This window comes from Ixodes scapularis, unplaced genomic scaffold (genome assembly GCF_016920785.2).
Source record: "Ixodes scapularis isolate PalLabHiFi unplaced genomic scaffold, ASM1692078v2 PGA_scaffold5__190_contigs__length_132052651, whole genome shotgun sequence".
NCBI classification, from domain to species: Eukaryota; Metazoa; Arthropoda; class Arachnida; order Ixodida; family Ixodidae; genus Ixodes; species Ixodes scapularis.
In genome coordinates, this window is record NW_024609880.1 from 5,728,353 (window position 1) to 5,752,128 (window position 23,776).

Sequence of the window (23,776 nt, forward strand, 5' to 3'; positions counted from 1 at the left end):
GCACGTCACTTCGTGACCTATAACAGCCGCTCCGTGACGTATGATACCAACTTTTTGGCGCGCGATTTACTACGGACGAGATAGCCGCAACTTAAAATCAGTCTCGCGCAATAAATACTGCTTTAAAAAAGTGAATTTGTCGCGGGAAAATTGTTTTGTCACATGCGTGTCCCAGCTAGGCTGTTCAAACAAATATTTCTTTGCAGTTACCCTTTAAACAGGAAGAATGCCTTACTTAGGGGCAAGACCAATCGCGGACACATAGCAACGCCGTGAAATCTTTGGCGTCACCTTAAAAAGGCCGACACGGAGCGAAGGTAGGACGCGAGGGCTACATCAGCGTTTGGCTGGAAGCCCAGTCCGACCTGTGATAACGGGATCACACTACTATGTCATACAAAAGACAGTCTACAGACACTGCCTGAGGCCTTCCTTCTATAATGGTCACACTTGTCATACAAAAACTGCCTGTAGACATGTTTTGTACATACAGAGCAAACATGCTTCTAAGATCCTTGAGGCATGTCCACGGATAATTATGTCATATTTGCAGGGAATGCCTTATCGTTTTACGATGTATGAACAGTTTGACTGTGGCTTTATATGACGCTAGAAAATACAGCAGTTTGGCCTTTCTAGCTAGGGTGTGTTAGTGCTTGATGCCTCCGCTGTAGGGTTGTCGACACTCCAGTGAAACGCTGCCGTTTACCAGGTACTCACCGCAAAGCAGGCAGAGTTCCCTCGAGAAAGGACAGTGGACGTTTACGTTGAGCGTGAGCAGCACCGTCGTGATGCCGGGGTAAAGCTCGCTGAAGCCCGTAGCGTCCGTGCCGAAGTTGAGGAAGGCACCCACGCAAGAGATGCCGTGCGGATGGTAGCCGAAGATGTAGTTGCGGTTGGGGTCCAGCTCGCCCGTCTTCACCAGGCTCACCGGGTAGTACTCTCCGGCGTACTTCCAGACGAGCCACCGACGCACCCAGCCGTTGGGGCGTCCGCCGCGCTTGGGCCTCTTGAAGTCGTAGACCAACCAGATGGTGTACAGCAGCGGGACGTAGTAGAAGGACGTGAAGAAGAGCAGGTACGCGAAGAGTGCCGCGCCCCAGACGACGTTGAGGAAGAAGAGGAACGCGCAGAACAACGCCGCCAGCGTCTGCATCCGCCGCCTGAGCGGTATGTTGAGAGGTGCGAACTCGACGCCCAACGCCCTCATGGTACTTGAAACACTGCACGTAGTCCCAGAGAATTCAGACAGCATCGTCAGTGTTCCATAATAAACAAAAAGAAGGAAAATGGTTAAAGGGACGGTGCACCAACATTTGAATGGAATGTTTCTTGCTTGACACGCTGATTTCTGGTCGGTGGGCGAGTATCTTATACTTCGTTTCAGTTAAGTACAGACGCAGCCATTGCTACAAGCGCGAACTCCGGGCTTTCAGCGTCTCTGCCAAGCACGCGCGCTCGTGCAGTGCAAGCACTGTTCAGGACCACGTGTTTGCGCTTGTATACCATCGGCTGCGTCTGGAGTTAGGCTGAAAGATAGCCTCCTCTACACCCACAAAGCCTGGCAGTTCGACCACGGAGCCATAGAGTGCCCGGTCGCAGATTTGGAGCGCGAGGACCTGGAAGCAGAGAGCCTTTCTCGAGGAACCTGAACGTCAGCGCACATCTTTTGCAGCGGCGTGGACCCGAAGCATGATTTTCAAAGCGGACGAAAAACGAAGTGCTAGCGCGAGGAACGCGAGGAGTACGATCTGACATTCCATCGCTCAGGAGAAGTGTATTTGGGCATCTCGCCGCTGAGGGGCGCCCATCACGTGGCTTTCCTCTCATCCGGTGTCTGACGCTCTACCTTTTCAATTTAGGCGGCCGCTTCTCGTGACGATCTGCCAGGCTTTCTCGGAAAAAGAGGAGGCTATGGCTGAAACTAAGTATTGCGCACAGCAGCACGTGGAGCGAAAGCTCGCGCTACATGGCTCATTACTCACTCCTGCCCATTTAGGTCTGGAAAAGCGTCGTAAATGCGTGCGGTCGTGTGTCACCTGCTGAAGAATGTTAAAGATTCCAGGACAGCAATGGCACTCCACCGGCTAAATTTCTCATCTACAGCTGAGACGCCAGGCGCCCGTTACGGCTAACTTCCCCGTCTAAACGTACACAACACAGTTTACTTGCCTGAACTAAGTGCGCTTGCAAGCAACACAACTAACCTACTTGTCGCGGTGTAATTCCAAAGATAAAAGTGTCGACCTTGACAGAATGAGAATTGCAAGGTTGGTCTTTCAAACGCCTGTCCTCTAGCACGCTCTCTTTGCCTTTCGCCTTTCTGTTGTTCGTATTTAGGATGAACAAAAAAAAAAAAAGAAATTCGCAGTAACCTTTACCTTTAAACACCTATAATGCAAGAAATTCAGTATTGAATGGGTGATTGTTGACGTTTATGTAGAGAACACTTAGGGCCGGTTGCACCAACGCCGCTTAGCGCAAAGCGGAGCTTAGCCGGGAACCTAAGCTTAGTTTCGGTTTCGTTCGGTTGCACCAAAATTGCTTATCGCTAAACCTAGCACTAAACTACGCTTAACTTGAGCGCTCAACATTGGGCGCTTTGCTTTTGGTTGTTTCTTAATCCTGGATTTAAAACATGGCGGCTGGTTTGTCGCGGTCGACGCGGTGGACGAAATTGGTTGTGCAAAGTGTTTTAGGCTACATCAACGTGAAAGTCTCGACAGAATGACCTTCGATCATGACAAGGATGCAAAATATTGTCGCGTGAAGTGTTTATCGACCCCTGTTTTCAAGTTGGCTCTCCACTCTCAAGGCGTGTTAGCCCTAACCGGGATACGTACGGAGCTGTGGGGCTCACGTCTGTCTTCCCGTTGGTTCTTCTGTCAACGAGCTTATTCGTTTGTACTTACTAATTTTCGCATAGCTGTAACGTATTGTTATTTACCACCTTGTTTATTTACACTTGCAGCGCGTATCCTTCAATCTGATCAGCGCGTTGAATAGTGGCAGTACATGATCTCGGCGATCAGCTGATTGTCGACACCTCTGCCGTTTGCATTAGATTGCGGCGCTTTTAAGTAATAAATCAGCGAAAATTCAATTTCTTTCGTTTTCTGAGTTTTGAGACAATCTTCAGTGAATTTTCCTAATCTCGCGAGTAGAATCTTGGCTTCAGAAAACTGTATCGTTCCATAACCGTAACTTTTTTGGTGATCGCGATTTTTTTAGGAATATTTTGCTTTATATCTTTCATTCGTTTCCTGAGAACGAGACAGTGTTGTTTCCCAGTTATGCTCTGTGATGGTGTTTTTCCTTTACTTTTGTTGTTTGTTGTCATTGTGACGATGGTTGAGACTATATACCGGAACACGTTTTCAATAAAATTCATTTGAAAGTTGCGCCTTGTTGTGTCCTCTTCTCTGCTTTTGTCCTCGTCTTTGTTGCGCACAGGATTGTATAAGCTTTCATTCGTGGCGACGACAAATCGTAACGACTGCTATGTTAGATTCGTTCATTGCTGTATCGGGGCAGCCTGGGGCAGGTGATGCGAAGAGACGACAATTCTTATCGGCACGATGTGATGTACTAGTGGGAGTTTTTCTTTTCCTGAACTCGACAGTGTGAAACTGAAGTCCGTTTGAGGCTGCAGTGGATGTTCAACGACGGTACAATGCAGTTCTGTCACCTTGCTGATAGCAACGAGTACCGTCGATGCAAGGTCTCCTGTTTTATCGGTCCTGTCTCAGCGCCCTTGCCGGCATCGGCATCCCCAATGATGGACACATCACCAGATACAGGTTCTTCCTGACTACAGCCAGTCAAAAGACTGAATTCCTTTGGGGCTCTTACATCCCTCATCTAAAATACCTACGTTCATCTACGACGCAGCGGAAAGGCGAGTCTGTTACGCTCTTAAGCTGCGAGCCCCTTCCGGATGATATACGCGGTGTCCTTGAAAAAGGACCAAAAGTTTGTACTTAGCCCCAACAGCAAGGAATACATGTATGGTGTCAAACGTCCATGACATCGCTGCTAAAGCTCAGGAAGAAAACCGACAGAGTTGCGTAAGCGCTCTTTCCTGTCCCCTCTTCTTTTCCTTGGTGTTTGCGCTTTTGAAGTTTTATACAATGTGTATAGCCAACTAGCCCAACAGTTAATTTTGATTCAATATCTTTCTTCTACACTGGGCCCTTTTCCGTGTGTCTTTTCTGCAGATTGTGTTTCTTTTTACGTCAATTCCATCGCCTTCTCTACTTGCCAAGCAAGATTGTACCCTTTTGCCGTCAGACACAGTGTGATTCCACAAGACGTTTGTGCGTTGTTTGGCAATGCAAGTCCATCAATGCAACACTCCAAGAGGATGTGCAGGATTTTGCGGTCTGAGATGTGGCGACAGGTCCGGTTTTATCGGTCCTGTCTCAGCGCCCTTGCCGGCATCGGCATCCCCAATGATTGACACATCACCAGATACAGGTTCTTCCTGACTACAGAGAGCCAAAAGACTGAATTCCATAGGGGATCTTACATCCCTCATCTAAAATACCTACGTTCATCTAGGACGCAGCGGAAAGGCGAATCTGTTACGCTCTTATAGCTGCGAGCCCCTTCCGGATGATATACGCGGTGTCCTTAAAAAAGGACCGAAATTTTGTACTGAGCCCCAACAGCAAGGAATGCATATGGTGTCAAACGTCCATGACATCACTGCTAAAGCTCATGAAGAAAACCGACAGAGTTACGTAAGCGCTCTTTCCTGTCCCCTCTTCTTTTCCTTGGAGTTTGCGCTTTTGAATTTTTATACAATGTGTAGCCAACTAGCCCAACGGTTAATTTTGATTCAATATCTTTCTTTTACACTGGGCCCTTTTCCGTGTGTCTTTTCTGCAGATTGTGTTTCTTTTTACGTCAATTCCATCGCCTTATACTTGCCAAGCAAGATTGTACTCTTTTGCCATCAGACACACTGTGATTCCACAAGACGTTTGTGCGTTGTTTGGCAATGCAAGACCATCAATGCAACACGCCAAGAGGATGTGCAGGATTTTGCGGTCTGAGATGTGGCGACAGGTCCGGTTTTATCGGTCCTGTCTCAGCGCCCTTGCCGGCATCGGCATCCCCAATGATGGGCACATCACCAGATACAGGTTCTTCCTGACTACAGCAAACCAAAAGACTGAATTCCTTTGGGGCTCTCACATCTCTCATCTAAAATACCTACGTTCATCTAAGACGCAGAGGAAAGGCGAGTCTGTTACGCTCTTAGGCTGCGAGCCCCTTCCGGATGATATTCGCGGTGTCCTCGAAAAAGGACCGAAATTTTGTACTGAGCCCCAGCAGCAAGGGATACATATGGTGTCAAACGTCCATGACATCGCTGCTAAAGCTAAGGAAGAGAACGGACAGAGTTGCGTAAGCGCTCTTTCCTGTCCCCTCTTTCTCCTTGGTGTTTACGCTTTTGAATTTTTATTCAATCCCCATCCCTGCCCGTTTCTATCTGGATGAGCATTGTATACAGGCGTGCGGTCATGTGTCAGTACTGCGTGGTTCACGTCTAAGACCTGATGCTCGCGGTTTGTACTGCACTCGCTAAATTTCTCATTTACAGCTGGGAGACGAGTTGCCCCGTTGAGGCAGACTAAGTTCTAGGCTGAATAAACGTACACACACCCCAATATTTTTTAGAAGAACCTGTTGTTTAGATTGCCTGGGTTAGAAAATCTGTCAAATGTAATGAGGGGAAATAGCACTTGAGGGACTTTTTGGAATGGAGCTTGCTCGTATTGGACGCACCATAAGGGGGCAGAGTAAGAGGAAGAGAGAGGAAGAAAAGCGGGGGGACGTGGGGATAAAGGAGATAGGAGTGAAAATACAGAGGGATGGACAAGGTTGTGGAGAGGGAGGGCGGATGGAAAAGAGGGGCTATGGAAGGGGGTGCATGTGCGTAGAGGATAGATTGACGAGAAAAAGGAGAGAAGGAAAGTAGGTGGGAAGGAAGAGAGATAGGCAGATGGAAAGAAGCGAAGTAGGTGGGGGAAGAGAAAGGGAGGGAGGGAAGTAGGTGGGGAGAGAGGAGAAAGAGGGATGGGTATAGAAGGACAGAGAAGAGGAAAGGAGGGGCAGGGGAGGGAGGGAGGGAGGGAGGGATGGTCGGGAGGTAGGTGGGGAGAGGGAGGAATTGAAGTAGGCTGGAAGGGAAAAGGTAGGAGAGAGGAATAAGAGAAAGGAAGAAAGAAGAGGAAGGGAGGAGGCAGAGGAAGGAGGGAGGGAGGAGAGGTAGGTGGGGAGGAACGGATGGCAAGAGGGAGGAAGAGAGAAAGAAGACGGAGAAGAGACGGCAGAGGGGGGAGTGAGGGAAGAGCAGGTGTAAGCGGTGTCACGGGACGCGAGGTGTACAGGTCACTTGACATCAATTTCTTCGCTGCATTGAGTACGGAAACTAAATTGGTGTATAGACAGACACGCGGGCTTGACGTCACGGAGCTGCGGTGGCGCTGCGATCGCGCCGGAGCCGGGTGGTGTGGGCAAAAGGGCGCGGGTTCTACATGGGCGTCATAGAATTTCAGCATGTCGCAAAGCTGTGTAGCCGTTAATTGCACCGAAAAGTACAGAAAAAGTAGCGGAGTGAATTCCCAAAAAGTTTCCGGCTCACTCTGAAACACGCGTAAAGGTGGATAATATCTGTGGATCGAAACTAATGGTTGCCTCGCGCGGACGACCGTTTGTGCGGCTAGCACTTTCTTGAAGGCAAGTGTGGCTTTCATTTCGATCTCCGTTCCGAGGCCTGCTTATGTGCGGGGAAAACGTAATCTGATTGAGACCACCCAGATTTTGTTCCTACGGTGTTCGCGCACAAATCACCGGCCAAGCGCTCGTCGGTTGCTCGCTAGCAGCGTTGCCGGTCACGCGCTACTTTTCCCTGTAATGTATAATAACGTACTCGTTACTTCTTCAAGACAGTAACGGGGGACGTACTTACGCTACTTAATTTGAATAACGCGTACTAGTAGTTTCGTTACTTGTTACACATTCTTCCCAAGACCTGAAAACAGTAATTTTTTTTCGTGCTTTCATAACTTGTCTTAGTTTCAACCCAGACGCGGCGCTACGATTGATAGGACCAATAGACAGCGTAAAAAAAAAAAAAAAAACATCATGGTGTTCGTTATGTTTTTGTAGTACGTGTTTTACCATCACTGAACCGGTCATAAATAAGAAAGACCCAGTGACTCGCTCTTTTGACGCTGCTTGATCGGTTCCATTAGCTCGTAGCTTCTGCTGCGTCTCGACTTAAGCTAAAACCAAGTATAGGCGCCAAGCCATTAATTATTGCACTACATTCCACCCACCTGCAAAATGTTGTCTTTTCCCCATGCAAAGAGTCCCACTTCGGAAAAACCTCTGCCCCTAAGCCCTTTGTCCAAGTGCCCAAAAACGCTGTCACAGAAAAAAAAGAAAAAACACCAACAACAACACTGTTACCGTCAATTTATCAATAAAAAGTAATGCGAAAGAACGTCCGTTACTTTTTAACGGTAACGCTTTCATTTTATTTTGAGATAACGTAGGTCGGTAAAGGGTTTCTTTTATTTGCAAGTAGAGTAACGTATTTCCTTACTTCCTTTTTTGTAACGCCTACAACACTGCTCGTCATGCCCGTGCTGTGGAAGAAGACCGGCGGCAGAACGGGAAAAGCGTTACCACTTGTAGTGCCTTGTGATCATTAGGGTAAGAAAACTGTCATACCTTGACTCGAAGGACGCTGTATGTGTTTAATCAATTAACCAATGCACTTCCTCAGACCCACAGTCTGCCGATCCAGCCGGCAGCGCGGAAAGCTGCTCGAAGTAATCGTAGGCCTCGAGAGACTTGTACGCCTGCACCGTGTCGGCCGTCAACTGACTTGGTGAGAAAACTAAATAAACGACGACGTGAGCCATTCACGTCGGTGGCAGAAACCTCCCGTCGGAACTCCAGCAGTCCTAGTTTACGGCGTACGGATCCTTGAAGGCAACGCCGTCCACGCACAGTTAGTCTCGGTACCCGTGCCGTTCAGGCTCGGGTAGCGAGCTGAAATAGTCGGGCATAGCATACGACATACGTTGACAAGAAATACGACGCAGATATCAAGCTCGAAGCGTATCTACAACGTCAACAACGAGCGCACGCCACACAACGCAGTGGCGAAAACGCGGAGAGCCCGGCCGCTTTTGCCCACATAGCTTCTACGCATGCGCGGCCTCCCGGCCGTGTTGGTAAACAGAGTCGCTCCGCGTGTCGGCCTACGAGTTACGTGACGCAAAATTCCCTGCTGAAATTAGGGGGAAAACTGGATTGGTGTTTAAATTCCGTGACGTTAAGTGCCCCATTATATTTAGCGGGGAATCTAAATCACTATATAGGTCGCTTCACGTCCATCTCACCGCTACATTTAGCGAGGAAACTAAATTGGCGTCGAGGTCACATGGCATCAGGTCACGCGATGTCATATTCCCCCGTTATATTTAGCGGAAAATACACGGATGGCGCAGCATTATTTCTTTTTTTTTTTTCTGCTTTCAGTACTGTTCTACGGGCATCTAACTCCGTTGAAAAAGCTTTCTTTTACCTTTTATTTTGACGCGTTTCAAGAACTAAATTAAAGGATAAATGCAAATTTTTATACCGCGTTGCAGCATAAAATTTATTTGTGAATCGGTATCTGCTAACAGATTTTCTTGGTGCCTTGTCGTTATGAAACAAAATTGGAAAGTTTGCGATTCAATTAAATCGAAAATTCGTCTTCTCCACGTCATTTATTGTGCTTTATGTAGTGGCGCCATCACGTGATCGTGCTCGCTAAGCTCTCCCTGGAAGTGAGCAAGTACGTGCGGGTCACTTATATTCTGGGCTTTATGATGTGCACCTTCTAGAAGGGTCTTCTTCTGGTTAGGGCACTGTGCGCTTTGGGTTTTTTATTCCATCTCACAACCATTTAAGGCCACGGTCCCACTGAATGTGGCAGTTTAGGTACTTTTTGGCAGGCCATTACTCATCTCCCTTTAAATACTGTTTTTTGGGATTGATGTCATTCGAAAGGTAATGCAATCCTCTTTCATTTGATATTATGTATGTGTTGGTTTTTACTGTTTATGAGCATTTGTAGCGTTGCGAATATGATGGCGCGGACCCTAACTTGCTCCGCTAGTTCATGTTTTATGAACGATCCATTAAAGATAGCACGGTTCCAATATAGCAGTTTTGTTAAGATGATGTCGGAGCAGAATCTAACGATCCACTTTTTTGATGTTTGCACTACTTTGTTTTTTTCATCCCTCCAAATATTGCCCTAAAATTGACATTTTTCAGCACAAATATGTTTTTAATGACAAGCGCTATGGCAATGAAATTAGCTACAGATGTAGTGCTTATAATTGGTAATATGCAAAAAAAAATTTAATGTTGTGTAAAATTTTTTTGTTTAAATATTTTATATCAAACGTCGCACTTTTTTGTGCTTCGAGTCATGGTAGTTCAAATGCCGCTGAAGAAATAATTAAACTATGATAAAATATTTTATAACATTTAGAGCTACAATGATTGCCCAAGAGGTGGACGATGGCTTTTTTCCATTTTCAAAGTCATAACGCTACAGGAGCCCTTCAAACTTACCTGTTTTTGACGCATATCTGTTTTGGACATCAAACAGATTTATTGGCATTTAATAACATTTATTGTTTGGAATAGATATACATTGCGATGTATTAAATTTTCACAATGATCTTGCTTTGGTTTCTTAATAGGTGTAGAGCTCAGCTAATTTTAAAAACAATTAAAAACTGTTTGGGTGTTTTGTTGCGCTACCTGGCGGATGGCAGACAAACTGCTGATTTCTAGTGTTCAAAAAATTTCCGAGGGCGGCGTTGGCATCTGTATCATCATCAATCTCCGTGGTTTTTTACCTTCACATTTAAAAAATATATTGGACGATTTACTATCGATAAATGAATGGTTTAAGTATTAGGTCAGGCTAATAAATCTAAGACAAATAATTACACAAGCGTAGCGTGATATAATGCGTTCATTATTCGATATGATTGAAATCAATAAACAACAAAGACGAAGAGGAAAATAATACACCCGAGTAGAGCCACTAAATGAGCTGCGCTTAGAGTATCGGCACTCCGTTCCCCGCCATTGTTGTGGGCGCCGCCATTTTGGCTCGTATGCAGAGCAGACACAACTGCCGATCGTCCTGATTCATAAGGGAGGCTTCCTCAGCATTAGAGTTGGTGTTAGGAAGGTCATCTAAGATTGCTTTGCTCTTTCGCGAACTGTTTAAACATTTGTAGAGGGCGGAGAAGCGTTTCCTGTGATTTCAGATAAAGCTTCAGATAACTGGCAACCATGATTTTAAGACACAATATGGCGAAGTGTCGTTACTCTGAAGCGTAGCTTATTTAGTGGCACTACACCCGAGTTCACTTTATGCCTAGAGTCACTACATGAGCTTTAAAGTATCGGCACTCAGTTCCCCAAAATTGGTTTGGGCGCCGCCATTTTAGGTCTCGCTCAGAGCAAACGCAACTGCCGATCATCATGATCCAAAAGTACGACTTCCTCAGCATTAGATGCGATGCTAGGAAGCTGATGCAATATTGAAATGCTCTGTCGCGGGTTGTTTAAACATTTGTGAGGGACGGAAAAGCGTTTCCTGTGATTTTAGATAAAGCTTCATATAACTGGCAACCATGATTTTAAGCCACAATTTTAAGCCAAGTGTCGTTACTCGGAACCGCAAGCTAATTTACTGGCACAAGTGGGAACAATGAAGAAGAGGCAGGTGTCAAAAGGTAGTGGCTTGTGGAATCCGCGGGGCTTACGTCATGGCCCCTCCAGGTATTACAAGCCTTTTGAACAAGAGCATGAATAGTGTCATTAAATAAGCTACGCCTCAGAGTAGCGACACTTGGCCTTATTGTGGCTTAAAATCATGGTTGCCAGTTATTTGAAGCTATATCTGAAATCACAAGAAACGCTTTTCCGTCCTCCACTTTAAACAGTTTTCGACAAAGCAAAGCAACATTACATGAGCTTCCTAACACCGAATCTAATGCTGAGGACGTCGCACTTTTGAATCATGACGATCGGCAGTTGCGCCTGCTCTGCACAAGCAACAAAATGGCGGCGTTCACAACACTGTCGGGGAAGAGAGTGCCGATACTCTAAGCGCAGCTCATTTATTGGCGCTAGTTCCCGCGAAACTCCTTTTCCCTGACTGAAACTGAAAGTAAATATGAATAATACACCATCATTATAGCTTATTTAGTTATAACAAAGTGCACATAATGAGAGGAGGAAGCGGGCGGGTAGGAGAAACGCGTGTTTTATGTGCGACCGTTCTAACCGTCTCAAAAGAAAGAACGCACGAGCTTGCGCTGGTTTAAAAAAAAAGAAAAGCACCAAAAGAAAAGATGCGGCACGCTGTGTTCTTTGTTATTATGCGTCTAATTGCAAATTGTTGTGTGTATGTTTATACAGCCGGAAGTTAGTCTGCCTTAGTGGGCGTCTGGTGTCTCAGCTGTAGATGAACAATTTAGCCAGTGCGGTACAGCCGCAAACCTGGGGTCTTTAACGTGCACCACGCAGTAGTGATACACGACCGCATGCCGGTACGATGCTCCTCCAGATCGAAACGGGCCGGGGCGGGGTGGGTTCTGCAGCGCGAGCTTTCGCTCCATGTGCTCCGAGCTGGTGTGCGCTAGACCATGCACTCGGCTACCGACATCCCCCCCCCCCCCCCTTCTTATGCGTCTAATTTATATACAGGTATAAGTATTTGAAGATCGACGATGGACGTCGATCGTCTCGAGGTAATGTAACGTAATAACAATAATAATAAACTTGTTGAACGACTGAACGACTAAATTTTTCAATTCTTGGATTGTAATATGGCGGTAGCCTTTTGTAATTACTGTTGACGAAGAGCAATATGAGGTGACGAGGTAATTATTAATTGATGAGGCTCCATAAGGACGACGACATTAGTGGGTATCGAACCACAACGTAGTGCCAGACTTGTTTCAAGTATCGTGTACCCAAAGACTTTCGTCACCCGCAACAGTATAAGGTAGAATCGATGAGGATGCTGCTTTACAACTGTACGTTGAACAGAAAAACTGCAATGTGCGGAAGTGCGGCTTACTCGTTAATATGAGGGACGGATTTCTAGCACCATTCCCTGATTGACTACTTGGAACAAATGGCCTCATTGACGTAAAGTGTCCCAGTTCCAAAAGATTCTTGAAGCATACTTAAACCGCAAAGGAGTATGAGGCGAGAAATAAGAAGAAGGAGCCTGGTGTGAAAGGTTCATATCACCACTATAGCTTCTACTATCAAATACAAGGGCAGTTAAACAATACACAAAGAGAGTTTTGTGATTTAGTTATATTTACACTGAAGGTCATTGATATCCAACGTATTCAGAGAGATGACACCTCCTGGTCAACCAACATAGAGCCTTTTCTACTCAAGTTTTACATGGAAGGCCCCACTTTAGCTGAAATTTCTCACGTAGACGAGTTTTCCGACCGATTAAACTGCCATTACTCTCTATCTGGGAATCTCTCGATCTTTGTTCGTAGGCTACAGTAATATGAGATCGAGGGGTGTGGCTCTTCGCCCGCCGAATATTGCTTCGGCGGGTGTTTTTTCGTATAAGATGAGACCGTCGCGTGCTGCCGGAACAAGAACCTGGCGATTCTTCACTGAACTGCTTCTTCCGTAAGCTTCAAAAGGGCTTTTTTTCGTTTCGCACATCATCTGCTCTGCTTGCCCGTTAGTTGCAAGATGGTATGGTGCACTAATGTGATGCCTCATGCCGGTTTTGTTTCTTCAAAAACTTCTTTATTTTATTTGAAGCAAAATTTTGCGCGTTATCAGAGAAAAGTATTTTCGGTAGGGCAAAAGTAGGTAAAAGAGACCGTAGAACGTCAATGACGTGTTTGAACGTCGTGGGAGGCATCATGTAAACTTCCAGCCACTTAGAGCACGCATCGCCCATGACTCCGTAGATGGATACGTTTCGCCACCCACCGACTGAATAGTGGATCGTTTTCAGTTACTGTTCATGATGGCGTTGGATTCAAGGAAGACTTCGAGTCTTTCCACAAAGTTAGCCCAGGTGCCAGGACTTTTGTCGAAAGCGGCAGGTGTTCGAAACGTCGACAACGTTGGTAGCCACGTGTTGTGCTTGACACTGGACACTTACCATTCGCTGAGAAGAAACTTGCTTGTTCGTCATGAGTCATCCGATATCAGGTCATCACCGCAACACCATCTCCCGACAAAACTGGTCTTCATTGTTCGCATGTCCATAGTTAGAAATCACGTCAACTTATAAATTCCCGAACGCTCATAACTTGCTGTCGCTAAACGCCGTTCATTCATAGCGTCTTCATTGCAAATAAACGTCTTCCTATTTCTTCTGATGGTTTTCCTAAGCTGTACTTACAACATTATGTGTGTCGGTACTTCCGAAAATATTGCAACGGCGTTTGTTTTACGGGAACTATAATGTAACAACCTTTACAACTTCTTCCGGACCCCGTGAAACACAATATTTCGTGACGTTATTTTAGTCGTCATTAAAATGGTGAGGTAAGTACCGTAAATCGCGAAGCAGTTTACTTGACGTCGGCTTCCACTGGTTGAGTCTACTGAGCGTGCATTCCTGCAGAGGAAATTTTCATTGATAGAATATTGACACGTCAATCAACATTTTATTCCTTTTTGGTAAGATTTATTGCGAAAGCCCGTTACAACCGCCGAACCGTATGTCCCTATATCAGAGAACAATTTATACCCAGCCTGACATTCTGGCATACATCCGTTTGCTGGGCCACGCTACTTGAGCTAGCCGAGCACAGCTGGCAGCGGCGCGAGCAAGGCCACGAGGGGAACGTGATGGTGCTCGAGCCATCCCACTGTGAACCAATGTTTCGGCCACCCCACGGGTGCGTGTCGCCATCTATTGGTTGAACTAACGCCTTGTTCAAGATGGCTGCCGTAAGACCGCAGCCTTAATAAGTTTAATTTGGGGAGAATCGGTCGCCGACGCCTTGGGAAAAAAAAAGTTTCCGAAAAAATTATTCTTTGCACGAACGTTACCGTGAAAAGCGAATTATGTACGCAAGTTTCAATGCAAAAAAAAAATCATACCACGCTATTTTTTACAACGAATTTACTGCACGTTAGTAGTCCATCACAAATGCAGTTTTATTCAAACATTTTAGGTTGCTGTTTAATAAAACTCCACGCACTACTTTTTTTTTTTTTGTCAGTTGGGATTATTTTTACGGTATTATTTTACGAAGACATTTTCCTCCGAGTTACGATTTTCATACATTTTTCGGTTCATACCAGCCAACGTTACTAGAACCACTCAGTTGGGAAACTGCCATAGGAGCCTGCCTTGAAAAAGTGGCTCCGATCCGTACTCCAGAATCGAACTGGACGCGATCGCAACTCCGCCATTTCTCATGCGGCGGCCACCCCGGGAATTGCACGGATGCACTTACCGGTTCAGTCCGAGTCGCACGAGTGCCCGTGGCGCCATCTCGCAGCACCATTTTGCAGTAGCTATATAAAGCAACTTTCATGTTTGGACTCGCCGCTAAAGGGCGGCGCTGTAATCGTACGTAGTTCGATCTCGGTGGACGCTAGCGGTCCGGGTTTCGAGGGTGAGTTTCCCAACAGTGTCTTAGTAACGTCGATTCCAGCGCTTCAGTGAGTGACACCGGCTGGTTGCGGGCTGCTCGTTGCTGCCTGAACATTCTAAGTTGTGTATATATTACGTTTATTTGAGAACATTAGCATAGGGCCGCCAGCGGGAATCAAATGTAGGGCTGGCTCACTAGTTCGAGTTGGAGAAATGATCGAGAGCCTTGCGTTCCCTCGTAATACGGCATGGAAGTGTGTCTGTTCCTTGCGCACTGTGTGCGTTTGTTTTCCCCCACCTCAACCAATGACGGCGCGAGCTTGGCTGCTTCGTCATCGCGCATTCTCTACCCGTTCTCTGTATCGTCCTTTGGTTGGCGAGCCCCTCTATGCGACTCGATGCGCCAAGGTAACACCACCTAGACAGGAGGCCTCCGCATGGTCTCCTCTCCCTCTATGAAATGTCATCAGAGTCGGATCGAGCTAACTCGGCTCTTGGGCCCGAGTCCGACCTTCGACGCGTTGATTGGACACGAGCCCCAGCCGAACACCGACGCAGCACTCGTGTTGAATCTCAGGCGTCGATCGATCTGACTGTGATGACGCGTGCGGAGGCCTTCTGTCTGAGTGGTGTTGCCCAAGGACGTATTTTAGCATACTTGCTCGCCGAACGGCTTACGATGGCACAAACGTGCTGTCGAACTAGCGTCATCCAACAGGTATCCCTGTAACAGTCATAACCCACGTATACAACTTTTAACTTTTTTTTAACGTACCATTGTTTCACTCCAAAAGTAAAATGCCTAAAGACAGGAACAGAAGATAGATACAAGGCCATGATGTACTTTCAACTTAATTTTTATTTGGAAACACACAAGTGAAAAAAAATGCATAGAACATATGCGCTAAAAACAGTGAAGATAAAAAGGCTACTCCCTCTAACGCATGAATTGCTCACGGCGGATATACGCGAACTTCTTATGAGAGAGAGCTAGCGAAAAGGCGATGGCACAGACATGGTTAGCATACGATTTAATAAAAGAAAGAAAAAAAAAACGTCATAAATTTGGCGCCATTTTTTTTTTCTTTGCATTTGCAGCGATCCGAATGTACTGTGTACTGTCAAGTGACCAGATGGGACCTGTCTAGTAGCGGCAGAGTTCTCTCCTAATCTCTCATTGATGCACCTCTCCGTTTGGCTCATGTATGCTTCTTCCCACGGAAAAGAGGAATGTCATACCGTTGGCACATTCGAGAATCTGAGTTGCGTGGCACTTTGTGCATACTCCCTCTGTCTCTGCCGACTCCTCTGAGCTTTCAATTATTTTTACAAAGGTTGGCTAGTTTGTTCAGCGCAGAAAGGATAACCGGTATATGGAACCGATTAGCCTCTTTCTTGATGTTGTGCCCTGCCCTTCCTCTAGGGTGCATCGTCTGGCTGCTCGTCACGGCTTTTCGTTTTTATCTTTCTTCGCGAGGATTTCCTACACGTAACAGACAACTTGTAGAAAGAAGCCTGCTACCATTAGTTTGCTCATCTGTGAATAAAAAGCTTCTGCTCATCCGATGATAGCACGAACTTTTAACCGGGCCAGCAATGCAAGTGGAGGCAATTCACCTCTATACCAGCTTGGAGTGAGCGGGGTCAAGCGTTAGCAGCCCACTCTTGAACCGCGACTCGACCGCCCAGCACACATGGCCGTTTCCAAAATAAAGCTTAAGATACAAAGACTGCAATCGGTCAGAGGTTGCTGTTTCATGAGTAAAGCTGTATCTAAATACACAGCTCGTGAAAAGCTTCATTAGCCCAGAAATCACTTCGTCACTCAACTCTACGTCAATAGACGCCAACACCAAAAGATCATTAATGTATATGAAAACTGTTGCATTTTCTTCCTCTGTTCTTTTTTTTTTTCTGAAATCGCCTTGTCATAGACGGCGAGAAAAATATCGCGTAAAACTGAGGCTGATGCCGAGCCTACGCAGATCACACGCTTTTGCAAATGGAGTTCTTTCTAAAAAAACACACCGTAGAGTCGACGTAATAGGTTAATAGCTAGCTTAAAAGACAAAACCTCTATCTTGAGGCAGCATGAATTCCGAAAAAGAATTGCGCCATTCTCTTGAATGCAAAGTTTAACAGACACCACCAGTTGTTTGTGCGGAATTGAGAAGAATAAATCCCTATATTACTTAAATATTCGCTTGCTCCTTGCGTCGCTCCTTCATGTAAGAAAGTTATTATTTCCTCGGAATGTTTAACTAGAAAAAGCTCGAAAGCCGAAAGGTGCTTGAAGAGGAAACCGCGCACCTTCTGCAGCCATAAATGTATTTCAGTTACGTGAGTCATGGAGGGCATTCATCCTTGAGTGTTTTAGCTGTAAAGAAGACTTGTAAACGTAACGTTTTACCGCTAGCACTTTCTTCGCTAGCCCCGTAGTCTAATTTCTTGCATAAAGTCTTAATCTGCGATTTTACCTTAAACAGCGAAACACTGTTTACAAGTTCAAAGTTTTTTTTCATGGCCTTCCTGGGGTTCTATTTCAACAATGTCTCCCGTACAACGACAAAACCTTTGACAGCCTTCTCAGCTGTCAAACGTTGAAGGCAATTGTCTTTGATGTGAGATACAACACGGTTCGTATTTTTTTTTTTTCTCTCTGATCTGCTCCCAGAGTGCGCAAAATAGTCAACCCGTTCTGAGGTGCACTTTTCTTTCTCTTGCTGTTCCGCCGTTTTCTGACAAGGCACAGCTTTTCCACAGGTTTGATCTTAAGCGCAATGCTGAAGTCGGGTCCCCTTTGCAAGATGCTAAAGGCTTCCGATGTTGTATGCGCTTTTTCGAGAAATCTGACACCTTTCAAAGAAAGGTTCCCTCTTGCATTCTTTAGCAGCGAAGCTCGAAGTGTTTCTCACATGAAGCATGTGACCTGAGTGGCGAGTCTCAGGTGCTCACCCTATTTCCTGCCAACTTTCCGTTCAGACGCGACAGACCGTGGGAAGAGCATCTGCAGGACGTCCCCGATGTCTGACAACTTGCTTAATCGAACGAACCGAAGCATCTTGTAAATTTTTGTCCCGTGGCTAGCTGAAGGCAAAACACCACCACCAAAACAGGTCCAGCACCTCGGATGTAGTCAAGCCGTGACAAACGACGTAGGACTAAAATCTTGCCTCGCGCATCCAGACGGTAGTAAGGTTGACGTCCAATTTGTCGTCGTTGGGGGAAACGTGGTTCAAAAAGAAGTCCAGAGGGGCCATGGAAAAACACTTTAAACTTGTAAAGAGAGTTCTGCCGACTAAAGTCAAATCGTACCCTAAGGCTTTCTGCAAATATTAAAATTATCAAGGTTATGAGAAAAAAGTGCTGGGTAAACAAAACTCAATTTAGAAATCTTCTTCACAGCTAAAACACACAAGAATGAATGCCCGTTCGAGGATATAGCAACCAAATCAGACTCATGGCAGCTGAAAGTGGGCGCTTTCCATAGCAAAAACCTTTAGACTTTGAAGCTGATGGACCCTTTCATAGTTTGAAATTCCAAAAAAATATTACATTTTTTACAGGGAGGAGCATAGGCGTAAACTACAGGGGGGCATCGGGGTTCGTGCCCCCCCTGGTGAAATCTGGCGGGACAGAGCCCTCCCCCCCCCCCCCCCCCCCTCCCGAGCCCGGGCCGTGATCCTTTCCGAAACGCTGCTTATGTGCCATGTAACGAGCTTCTAGTAGCGGCATGTAAACAAAATAACGCCCACATTGCCTTTATTGACAAAATACATGGGAAATTGAATCCCAGCGTGCTTTCGTTAGCTTCAATCTCCAAATCTGGCGAGAGGTGAACGCGCACCACCCCCCCCCCTCCCCCCTCCCCCCCGGGAGAACTCAGCTTGCCCCCCTCCCCCCAGGGAGAACTCAGCTTGCCCCCCCCCCCCCCCCCCACCCCCACGGGAAAATGGAAAGTCTACGTCGCTGGGGAGGAGCCATATGCAATGAGCAAACGGGTTCTCTATTGATGTAGAGAATTCATTATACTCAATTCTGTACTACGAACAACTGCTGGCATACTGGCATATCTTAAACTTCGCGTTGAAGAAAATGAAATTACATTCCGGCATTCTTGTGGCCTCACGGTAGAAGGTTCATTGGAGCTGTTGAATTGTTACCTCTGCCCCACTGCGGTCTCTTTCGAGGGAGGACTGTGTGTTCAAAAGCGTGGGATCTCCATAAGCTCCAGAGTAGCACCAGTTTTATGCGTAACAGTTTTTAGACACAATAACATTTTTTTGTGTGTGTGTGTTGGTGTCTAATTATGTGCAGTTCACTGACGAAGTGATGTCTGGACTGATTCTCCGGTCGAATTTGAAACCAAACTAAATGAATGGTATCGCTTTAGTGACACGAAATATGATCACAACCGAAATATTACGTCGAAGTGAAGCCGCGTACTCCACTAAAAGCGACTTTAAAGATGTGACCAGCTGCTCTTTAGCGGGCGGCAAGCGGATTAGCTTTTAGTCAGGGAACGCTGGCGCAGCACCCTTGTAAGGTCACGTCTTGGTGGAGCGGCGGTTGATTGGCTGAACTGCGTACCGCAGCATCCTTGTGACGCCACGTCGTGGCCGTACGGATGATGATCAGTGTTGAAATGCCTCTAGGGGACAATTTCGGTTTTGCCGTAGACGCCCGAAACCAAACTTCGAGCCGTGATATTTAGAAAACTACAACACTATCGAGAAAAAAAAAATTATACCTTCTAATTCAGGGACACTGCCTTAGCTGAAAATAATCGTAACCCCAAATTCAAACATATTGACCGGAGTTGCCTTTTAAGCTTTTAACGAGCTGTGCGTTTAAATTGAACTTTACACATAAAACGGAAAGCTCTGTACATTCCAGTTTCAGAATCTGGGGCTTCGTTTTTGAAACGTCCATGTCTGCTGGGCGTAAAAATCACGGTCCAAGAAAGGAATGTTACCGTTTGGCCCCGCTCACTCCAAGCCCCTAAAAAGGGGAAGAGGGGAATTGCCTCTACCTGCAGTGCCGTCTGGTTGAAAAAAAAAAAAATCATGCCATCATGGGATGAGCAGCAACTTTTATGAACAACTCAACAGACTAGAGGTCGCAGGCATCTGTCCCCAAGTTCTCTGTGAGATGTCAGAAACGCTGACAAAAAAAAATGACAAACCGTGATGAGCAGTTATATGTGCACCCATGAAGAAGGGCACGCCTGTGATCCTACCTTACATACACAGATTATCACACAACCTGGAAAAATTGGCTAATCGGTTCCATATACCGCTTGTCTTTTCTGCGCCGAATGAACGAACCAATTCCTGTGTAAGAGGGTCAACGGAAGCTCGGAAGAGTCGGCAGCAACAAAGGGAATATGCACAAAGCACCACGCAACTCAGTTTCGCGGATGTGCAGGACTCTGCCACTACAAGACAGTCTCCGTTTGGTAACTTGTCAGCAAACTGTGACCACTGTGAACGCAATCCAGATTTTGAAGAAACTAAAGTGGTGAGCAAATTCAAAATAAAAGTGGCGCGCGAAATTCATAAAGCCTTTCTTATCAAATTGCATGGCAAGGATATCTTTGTCAACGCACCTTCACTATCGATCTCTGATAAAGGGTTTTGGTATGCACATGGCGTATCCTTTTTATCTTTGCAGTTTTTAGCGCATTTGCTTTTTTTTTTTATTCACTGGTGCATTTAAAAAAAAAAGTAAGTTAAAAGTACGCCGCGTCCGGTTTGCTCTTGTTTGCTCTATTTTCTTTTATCTTTCGTTTGTGTTTTAGTTCCATAATGTACAACCAACTAGCCCGACGTCTTAGTATGCGGACGCAAAAGGAGACAAAGGGGACACACAAAAACACGTCAGACGCGGACAGCGTCCGTGTCAGCGCTGTCCGTGCCTGATGTGGTTTTGTGTGTCTCCTTTTGTCTCCTTTTGCGTAGGCATACCAAGATAATTAACCAACACGCTCTACTAATTCTATCTATAGCCCAACATGCCGTCTTAACCTATTGTTTCACCAAGGGTTTGAAATAATCGTGGCAATGTTACACAACCTCTTTCGAAAGTAACGTGCCCATTATTAGAAGGGCAGACACAATGGCGGAACTGACATCGGGGAACGTGCAAGTAATTCCACAAGATAGCGAACGTCAGAGCAGGGCGAACAACAAGAGCCGTCGAGTCAATCGCACAGCGTCGGAAGTGCAGCGTCGCTGCGCTAAACATTTTTTTTTGTGTGTGGGTGTGGGAGAGTTTTAGCCTTTTAATTTAACCAAACGCAGAAGTGTTCCGTGACTTAGCGGTTTTAGTCCACCATCGTGCAGAGAGAACTGACAACAGGGGCAATATTTCAAAAGGGGTTTAAGTATACACTACCATTTTGCATAGGCGGTCCACAAATCTTATCGCGCATATACGGAAAACCTTGAGTCTAGTTCATGGCCTCCGAGCACACGCGCGCGCGTTTCGGGTTCTCGGAGGTCATGTCCAGTTATAAGCAGTTCCAGCGCTGCCGGATGGATGGCGCCAGCGTGCCAGTTTGTTTATCCCGTCCCACGCGATTTCAGAATGGTTTATTATACACTCTCGCGTTTGGCTGCGATCGGCTGTTTTGTAATCGGGTACGACAAAATTCTAGGGACTCCAGACGGGACAACACGCTAACGCCATCTATGGTTTAGCGAAATTGGTGGATTAAGAAGTTGTTTCTGATTCGGCGATCCTAATCCAATAAAGGGCAGTCCGAAAGGCCCGTTTTCAAACTGGCAGAAAACTCCGACGTTTTGCAAATTTAAAGAAATCGCAAAGTAACTGTCACTTTTTCCATCAACGGCATACTACTTTTCATCTCAAGTAATCGAGTAGTGTAATTGAATACCTCTTAAGCAAGGGTATTCGTAACTGTGACTGATTACTTTTTTACGAGCAACGTCTACAAGACTGGTTGCTACCAACTCTCTGTTTCATAGAAGTTATTTCCGGAGAAGACTAATTAGGAAATGGTGAAATTCAATTCCCAAATTCGAGGAAAACCATGTTTAACCCGATATTCAAGGAACGTGCTCGGGGTGTAAATAACGAGAAATATCTGGTTTACACCGAAAACAATGAGCAGTGCCAATGCGACTTTTAAACTTCCAAAAAGAAAGCGGGCTTACCTCGACCTTGAAACGCTCCCTTTACTTCTCGAATCCTGCGCGTCGCCTTTCCAATGTGGAAACGAATATCGATTCTTTAGACGAAGAATTTTCCTCTGTTACAAGACGACGAGCACGACGGAGACGGATCTGCTGCGGCCGTGTTTCTTCGTCTGGAGATACCGCTTGGCGTTATCAATGCGCCGGTTGTGGAATGGGCGTGTTTGCCACTGGCCGTGCCCTTTTCACTGGTAGAGCGGCTGGCTGGCAGGCCGAACCTCTGTTTGCGTTATCAACGTTGTATCTCTTCATTCCTCGCGCAGATGCCGGAAGCATCTCCTCGCATAACTCTACTCTTAAAAGATATTTACGTCTCGCCAAGAAACAAGCGAAGATGTGGGTAGCTCCTCGCTGTTCAAAGTCGTTTATCAAATAAAGGGTGTCTGGAGTGGTTCTTAGCTCTGTGAAACGAGAAGGAAAAATCGGCGCCTGCACATAAATGAGCTCAAACTTTTCCCGAATGTCCGCTTGACTGGTGCATTTAACGCGGTAAAAGCTTACAACGTAGCCTCCTTTTTGAAAAAAAAAATAATTGAGCAATAAAATTGTTAAGGTCAACGGTGAATCGTGCTCGCAGACGATCGAGTTAGCGGTGCTTGTATCTTGTGGCGCCATCTTTCGATGGGCGCAGCGAGCAGAAGACGCACCACTAAGATCGATGTTGGATACCCTATATACACACTTTTTTGTTTGCATTTAATAAAGCTTCTATACTCACTTGATAAGTAAATCATTTATTTTTCAAGTATTGTTGTGATTGTCACGTTACATTTTTGTTGCAGTAGTAGGTAATGTAGCAATGTATTTTTTTTTAATAATTGCTTAGATTGTTGTTACTTTTATAAAAAAAATAGTATATTACGTTTAGTAACGGACTAAACACACACAGTTGAGCAGCATAAAAGGGTACCAAGATATAAAATATAAAACGTCGTGCAAGGAAGGACATACAACAAAAAAGAAACATATGTTTGAGCGAACGCCATTCATTGATACATTATTTTAACCACAAAACCATTCCCCCCCCCCCCCCCCCCAAAAAAAAAAAAAAAAAACGAGTATTACGTGAATGGGAAAAAAAGCTAGAAAAGATTAGGAGTGCACTCGAGACAGTTTCTATTCCTTTCACTTTGGTTTTATATTTCTCTTTCTAAGACGGAACAATGCACTTTAGAATTGTCAGTGTGCGGAGATATGATTTCTATGGCATCTTGCTGGCGTTCATTCTCGGCAATTACCTAATAGATAGACTTATTCCCGTTGTTGTTTTTTATACAGAAGGTGGGAAAAACATGATGGCTTCTCAAAGGGCAATCTTCGATTTCGCTTTTTTTTTCTTCAGGAATTTGATTTATTTAGATATCTCACATTTTTCGATCCCTTATTCACAAAATTACCTGAAAACAACCAAGTCACAAATATATCTTCTGATTTCGTGAAGATAAAGATTATTACCTGAAAATAAATGTTAACATACCTTGTTTCAATGCATTTCTGTTGGGATATGAATTGAGAAAGTTTGCACTCCGGTCATAGCTCGAAACCTTGCCTCTCTCACCAATTTTTCCACCTATTCAGTGGGGACGGCGGAGAAAAGCTCACCGGAGTAAAGCTCACCGGAGAAAAGCTCACCGCAAAACCGGCAGATACGGAGAAAATCTCACCGGCCTTTGAGCGGATGCGGAGAAAAGCTCACCGATTTTTTTTAATTCTTCTTAAATTCTTTGCGGTGTTCTGGCCGATGCACTTTGTACAGGGACGCAGGACCATCTTCGAGCCCAGCATTCTCATGGCCAGCGCGCTGAAATCTGCAAGCGTCACATACTGACGTCCCACGTGCCGTGCTAAACTGCAAGCG

General features: G+C 45.7%; 1 protein-coding gene across 3 annotated transcripts in view; it reads right to left on the reverse strand.

The window, feature by feature from the left end:
- Positions 1 to 22,137, reverse strand: part of LOC8036269 (2-acylglycerol O-acyltransferase 1) — a 50,139-nt gene extending 28,002 nt beyond the window's left edge. The window contains exons 1-3 of one of the 3 annotated variants that reach the window (XM_042293854.1): positions 21,880 to 22,137; positions 7,350 to 7,437; positions 721 to 1,223 (exon numbers count right to left, since the gene is read on the reverse strand). In XM_042293854.1, coding sequence (XP_042149788.1) covers positions 721 to 1,210 — 490 coding nt within the window. In that variant the 5' untranslated portion in view covers positions 1,211 to 1,223; positions 7,350 to 7,437; positions 21,880 to 22,137. The remainder of the gene's footprint in view (positions 1 to 720; positions 1,224 to 7,349; positions 7,438 to 21,879) is intronic. The other 2 variants (XM_042293855.1, XM_029973087.4) reach the window with 2 other exon arrangements.
- Positions 22,138 to 23,776: the final 1,639 nt, after the last annotated feature.